The 6,833-nt window shown below is 35.7% G+C and overlaps 1 protein-coding gene across 2 annotated transcripts; it reads right to left on the reverse strand.

Annotated features, from left to right (window-relative positions):
- Positions 1-216: 216 nt before the first annotated feature.
- LOC136231110 (uncharacterized) lies at positions 217-6,447 on the reverse strand. 2 transcript variants are annotated; one of them, XM_066020392.1, is made up of 11 exons: positions 6,022-6,447; positions 5,718-5,896; positions 5,409-5,631; positions 5,165-5,306; positions 4,872-5,072; positions 4,546-4,677; positions 4,297-4,425; positions 2,813-3,234; positions 2,498-2,714; positions 2,075-2,265; positions 217-952 (listed from the first exon to the last, which is right to left on the reverse strand). In XM_066020392.1, the coding sequence occupies exons 1-11, from the start codon at positions 6,384-6,386 to the stop codon at positions 775-777; spliced, it is 2,379 nt and encodes a 792-aa protein (XP_065876464.1). In that variant the 5' UTR covers positions 6,387-6,447; the 3' UTR covers positions 217-774. The 2 variants fall into 2 exon arrangements, with proteins under 2 accessions (XP_065876464.1, XP_065876465.1); XM_066020393.1 differs by having other exon boundaries at positions 5,718-5,916; positions 6,022-6,158.
- Between the last annotated feature and the right edge of the window lie 386 nt (positions 6,448-6,833).

Below are 6,833 nucleotides of genomic sequence, written 5' to 3' on the forward strand. Positions count from 1 at the left end.
AATCATATTAATATTTTGATCTGTGACCCGCTTGTAAAAAGCTGCTTTACTTGGTGGTTGCTGATCGCGAACCGTTGACTCTTTTCAGCCTATTGAATAATATATACACATGTTCCTGCCTCATTGGCTATTTAACTAATACATTTCCATGATTTTGCATATCATAATCCTTATTATTTTCATTTAACTACCAGTTTATACACAATGACAAAAATATAATTTTTAAATGTAAATTTACAAGTTATCGTAGTTTACTAGATTCTCAATATATACAATTATAATTGACATTAAAAAGACAAAGAGCTTAATCAACAAAACCAGAAAAGATGAGGCATCAAATTGTATTTTTTCCTAAAATATTCACATAGTTTGATAATAATCTATCCTACTTGCAGATATCAAGTCTCTGTCCTAATTATATTGGTTGATCTAGCAAGTTAAATCAGCTACCTATGCCAGATCAGCCATAACCAGAAGAGGTAAAGATTCCTAAATCTATGACACTCAAACCACTAATCCTGACTTTAATATTTTCTTAATTGGGAAAACATCCCTCCCCTTTAGCATCTAATTGAATCATGCTAGGCAACTATTCAGGATCACGGAGATCTAGAGGACCGGGAGGAGGCTTGAGCACCCATTGATTGCCGAAAAACTGTATTGAACCTGTGTACTAAGGCACCAATTTTTTTCCCATTAAGCACTTGCAGGCATTGGAGCATCCCTAATAGTGAATCCTAATTCCGTCAGTCACTGGGTGGGAATTGATTAACATCATGATTCCATCATTTTTATAAGAAATGCAGTTTCGAGTGCCGACTCTTTGCACTGCAAGTATCTGTTCTCCTCCACAATATCTGTTGTTAAATTAAGCAATACTGGTCTGCTGGGGTCATATATAGCACAGTCACGAACTCTTGCAATCCATTTTGCTGCTTCCCAAACCCCAAATCTGTAAGACACCAAAAGTTAAGTTTATCAACATGATAATAAAAGCAAAGAGCAAACAATTTTGTTTAGGAAAGAAATCACTTTCCTATCCTGATGCTATAAAATAACGTAAAAGAAATGAGGAGGATTTAATCAATCATTGGTTTGAAAATTGAAGTGCTAAGTGGGTAAAATGAAAGACCAGCAACATAATTTGAAATTAGGCCTGTCAATTTCCGACACGACAACACGATTAATTAGCTTAACAGCATCCATTTGACACAATTATGATATATAATCATGTAGCATATATAGATCACATAACACGATTATCACATGGTAACTTGTTTTGACATCCATATTTGAAATCATGCAGAGGTTATTAACTACTCCCTCGGTTCCACAATACATGTCTTTCTAGAGAATTTTTTTTTGTTCCACAATACATGACATTTTGCTTCAATCTATGCACATTAATTTACTTTTACCAAATATACCCCTATTTAAGTTGACTTTTTACCTTGGGAATAGATAAAGTTACTAGTGGATCCAATTAATACAAGAGTAACAAAGTCTTGTACTTAAAATTAATTGCATTTCTTAATTAGTGTGCATTAACCTTAAAAGACATGTATCGTGGAACAGAGGGAGTACCAAATATTCATCCAGAAACTGCATCTTGTCACAACAAATTGCAAAAGATTTAGAATATTTTCATCCTGATGCACCTAAGATGAGTACATACATATGGTCAAAAGTCTAAACCAATGCGACGTACAGTCATCTGACCACGCTTCAACTGAATGGTACAACATACAATTCCCCCAATACTGAATCAACAAATAGTACATTTACATCTCTCATATTGTCCCCAATCCAGCTAACAGGCAATAAATTTCATTTGGAATAAAAAACATGTGATAATCCTTGAGCACAAATGAAACACAAGTTCGCAAATGAGGGAAAAACATACCGTATCCATTATCACAAAAACAAGTTGACAAATAAGAGAATGCTTTCAAGTTTCCAATCAAGAGAAAATCTTAGCAATGCTGTATCTATACTTCTAACAACTTTTCCAGTCATGAATGTTGTGTTTGAGCTCAAACTACATAAAGTACCCAGTCGTGTTTTAGAAGATTACCGTGTGTTAAAAGAAGAGGTTATCAACACAGCAGGGTAAAGTACATCCTTCTGAATATTGTTATAGGGAGAATATTCCCTTATGGCATGAAAATCATCAATATCCCCAGGACATCCAAATTCTTCGTAGTCATTTGCCGCAAGTGGTAAAACGGGATACAGAAGAGTGTTGGTAGGATCCAGGAAGGGAACCTGAAACAGATGAAGGATATGGAATGACATATAAATGAGTACCACAAAAATTATTACAGTTCATTATACCATCTAACATTAATAACTTTGACAAAATTTTGAACTAATTGATTTTTGCATTAAAATGTCCAGAAAGTAAGAGAGAAAGATTTCTAGTAACAGCAGTAAACAATCATATAAACAGAGTAAGTAGGAACAAAGAATGGAAAAAACAAATGCATTCATTCTGCACCTTCAAAACAGCAGCACGAAACAAATCTGGGCAACAATTGATTGCTGAAGCAACCAAAAGTCCTCCAGCACTATATCCATAGCCAGCAAGCTTTTTGTCTTGGACAATTTCATTTTCAACAAGGAATTTGGCACAGGAGATGTAGTCTTTGACAGAATTAACTTTCTTTGTACATCTACCATTATGATGCCACTTCTTGCCCTGACCACCTCCACCTCTGAAAATATGTATGAGGAATTTGTACTATTGCGTGCATATAATAGATAATTGAGCCAAAATGAACTTTTAAACAGTAGCATCATAGATGAAGCATACCTAACATCAGCATAAGCAATAATCCAACCACGATCAAGAAGACTTTTCAACTCATTACGCCACCGTTTGTCAAGTAACTCACCGTAAGCTCCATGCCCATGAAGCAACCCGGGATTTTGGTTGACATTTTTATACTTGTGAGAGTATACAATAGTTAGAGGGACCAAAACTCCATCATAAGAAGGGACATTATAACGTTCACAAGCATAAAACTCAGAGAGATCATTCCACAAGTTATCATCTTCAGATTTGACTTCATGTGAAGGAGGAGAGTTTATATTGTTCGACAACATATCGGTTGTGATGTTGGCAGAAGAAGCTGAGCCATACAAAATTCTTGTCCTTTCATAAAGCATATTTTGCTGTTGAATGATGCTCCACTTGCCATTTGATAGGTCATAATCAACTACTGCATCTGGCATCTGCAAGAAATTTGGAGACAAATATTAGATTGGAGATGTATCCATTTACCCAGAATGAAGGAATAAAACAAATTATGTACAGAAAAAACTACACATTGCTAGAAGCTAGATAAATTGATAAATAGTTTCCTCATTGTATATGACATGAGAAAGAATATCTAGTGGCATACAATAATAATGGCACTAATGCAATGAATTGAGAGCAAAGGCATACATTACATTCTCGCAGGATACAAACCTCTAATCTAAACTCCACAAGTTAATTCAATCAGCTGAGAGAGATGCATACATACAAACACTAACACAAAAGAACACGAATAATAACATAAACGAATGCAAACAAATGCACACATAAAAGAACCCTAGCATGGGTAGAGAGTGAAAATTCAATAAAGTTTCTCCTCATATCTTAAATTCGAATGAATTAACAGCTACGCAAGATCTATAAATAATAATAATAAAAAAGAGCAGGAAAGTGATGAATGAAGAGTACATATATGCATTTGTGCTCACAAGATCTTAACCTCTCTCATAGTATTTTTGTTACAAAGAGGCATATTAGAAGGATGGGAGAAGAAAAAAGAAAGTTGTGTGAGTTATGACAAATAAGTCCAATGAAAACCACTCTTAGATTAAGATTTTACTGATCTTCTCCAATGCCTCCAAATTGGAAGGACTATTTCTCCATGGGCCCCAAAGAGAAGAAAATAATATTATTCGTTCCAAACTCATACTCTGTCTGAACAAACAATGTAAGAATACTTTTCTATCCCATCCTTCCCCTCCATCATTCCTTACCTTCGATCCTTTGTCCAAACCAAGGATATGCTATATGTTAGCGGCTAAAACCACACAATTCATTCAATCAACATAGATATCAGCAATGAACAACCTAACAAAATTTAAACATCTTAATTTTAAACAACACCTGGAAATAATTTGAAAAGCAAGGGTATATCATACAGTACTACATGAAACGAAAGGCATCACTGAACCAGTTTCAATTCCAACCATATCACATCAAAATCTAGATACTGAAGTCATGGCCAAAACAACTCGTACCACAGGTGATGATATCGTAAAGCGCATGGTTGATGAGTAGTAATCATAATTTGTTCCTGGTGAAATTTGAGAAACATATTTTGGAAGAGGAAGAAATCTAGGGTTAAGCTCTTCCAAATTAATGCCTTTCTGCATTAACAAAAGCAGATAAGATTAGAATAACAAAATTATGCGATTAAAACATAGCTGTGGTAAAACCGTTGCTGCTAAAATTTATACATTTTCCAATATAATAAGTTCCTTTTGTACCTTCCCAGCAGGCAAAGGTAGAGGAACTGAACAAAGTCTAAAGCTCCAACCTTCCTGTATAATTATTGCCAAATGTGTGTCACAGAAATCAACATCCTTAACAACCAAGGCTTGATCATCATTGAGTATGCTCTGTAATTGATTCAGAAAAGATATACTGCCAATTATGAACTAAATAAAGTTGCTAAAGGGCATTATGCACCATCTAGCAATTATAAAAACTAGGACAACAGAAAGAAGAATATAGTAAACTCATTTCAACTGTTAAACTATAACTTAAATAAAAAGGCTTTTTCTGCATAGAAAGATACAATTAATCCACCAACCTCCCATACTCTTGAACCAGACGAAGCATCAACAGGACTAGAAAGAAGATAATGATGATCAACCGGTTGCCCCCCCTTGGAAGCATCCGTAAATAAATACAGGTATCCCCGATGATGTTCAATTATGCAGTGGACTTGAGCTTCACACTCCCAGACTAATGTCATACCAGCCAACGGATCAGCTGCATTTATCAGGAAGACCTAATACATGGTCATGATTGTAACACCATTTCAACTAAGACTAATTACAGGATACTAAGTCTAGCTAGCACACAGTATTCTAAAAGTGATACCTTAGAAAATGTTGGAGAAAAGGTATTGACAGTCACAAAACGAAAATCCTTAGTGTGCCTTATGTTCACAAAAATGTCTTCATTTGGTTCATCCAAAAGCAAAATGTCTTCATCAGTTGATCCAATCATGCTACAGTATATCCTGAACAGCAACGAGAATTCCAGTATTATTTAGTTAAATCCAAGAAAGCATATAACAATGAGCTAAAGCAAATTGAAATTACACAATTCACATGATACTTACCGGCAAGGCCTCTTATGTTGATCAGTAACAACATAAAGAAGTGCCTGGCCATCCTTGGCCCAAGCCAAATTTGAAACCCTGTCTGCTTGAGGCTTACTACATAATGCACCAGAATTCAGATTCCTCACAGATAATCTAAACCAGTCGTTGTCCTTATCATACATAGTATATGCAATAAACCGATGATCAGGTGAAATTTCTGATAATTCTTCATATGCATAGCCTACAAACAAGTTCAAATATTCAATAAAAAATTAAGATTGTCCTAAAAGCAGGGGAAAAACAAAAAGAACTTGGTTGTCTCAATACCTCCAAATCTCTCTGCTTCCAGATTGTAATCTATAAGCTTCTGCTCAATTTTTCTTCCAGAGGTAAAATCAAATCCGCCCTCTGGAGATTTATTAGAAATGAACTCCTCATGTAAGCTTAACAATCTACGACACAGCACTGGATACTGCTTTCCTTCTTCAACCCTTCTATAGTACAACCTACGGCGAAGAAAATTCACCTTGAAGTAGTTTAAAAAAGGAGATAAGAAAAAAAAGGAAATCAGATTCCGATGGATTTATAAATTCAAAACTTCCTGTATTTTCTCAATAATCAAACAACTTACCATGGTCCCCAGCGGGTGGGAGGAGTAGAGAGGTCAAATTGCAACCTGGAAGCCATTTCAGACTGAAGCTTACTTTGCAGCTTCTCAGTATCAGACATTACGGCCTCCATGTACTTCTCCTCTTGCTCCATGTATACGTCCATATGACGCATCGCTACCTTGTCGTTCAAGTTGGACATCCAACTGTATGGATCCTCCCATACGGCTTCGTGAAATGTGAAAGACTGAGGTTTCTGCGGCGGCTTCGGAGGTTTTGGTGGGGCCGGTGGAGTCCGTTGCTTTGGCGTCTTGTAACGGCGGACATGGAAAATGAGAGCTGTGGTGAAAGGGTGGTGATGACGTGTAGCCGTTAGAAGGTGGCGCATGGTTTTGGAGGGGTTTTGCAGGAAGGAGATGCTGCCTGGGTTGAAGGCGAAGAGAACAAGCTGAGTTCTGGTGTTGCGCATACTAGGTTATGAAGCGTGCAACTGCATACTTTGGTTAAATTACACTCATGGCCACTGAATTATACATCTACTAATATTAAGGACACTAAACATGAAAACTTAACATAAAAATTTCCTATTGATTTGTATTCTAATTCACAATTAGTTTTTCCTATTTGGGAATGAGATCTTGAAAATATAGTTTCCAACATAAAAATTCATTTTATTCATGAGGCAATGTTATTAAGCGTCTTATTATATGAGGCGATAACATGATTTGTTGCTTACAACATGTTCAATTAGATCATTCATGGCCAAAATAAATTGGAATTTTTCCAAAACACAAAAAAGTATTTTTCTAAATACTATTTTTACTTTTACTTTTTA

Source organism: Euphorbia lathyris, chromosome 5 (assembly GCF_963576675.1).
Source record: "Euphorbia lathyris chromosome 5, ddEupLath1.1, whole genome shotgun sequence".
Classification (NCBI taxonomy): Eukaryota; Viridiplantae; Streptophyta; class Magnoliopsida; order Malpighiales; family Euphorbiaceae; genus Euphorbia; species Euphorbia lathyris.

Bases quoted from the DNA above. Each gene is read 5' to 3' on its own strand.
- LOC136231110 (XM_066020392.1), bottom strand. From the start codon at position 6,386: ATGCGCCACCTTCTAACGGCTACACGTCATCACCACCCTTTCACCACA. The intron at 5,632-5,717 runs GTATTGAGACAA...ACTTGTTTGTAG, and splicing joins GGAAGCAGAGAGATTTGGAG to GCTATGCATATGAAGAATTA. The intron at 5,073-5,164 runs GTATCACTTTTA...ACCATGTATTAG, and splicing joins TTTCTCCAACATTTTCTAAG to GTCTTCCTGATAAATGCAGC.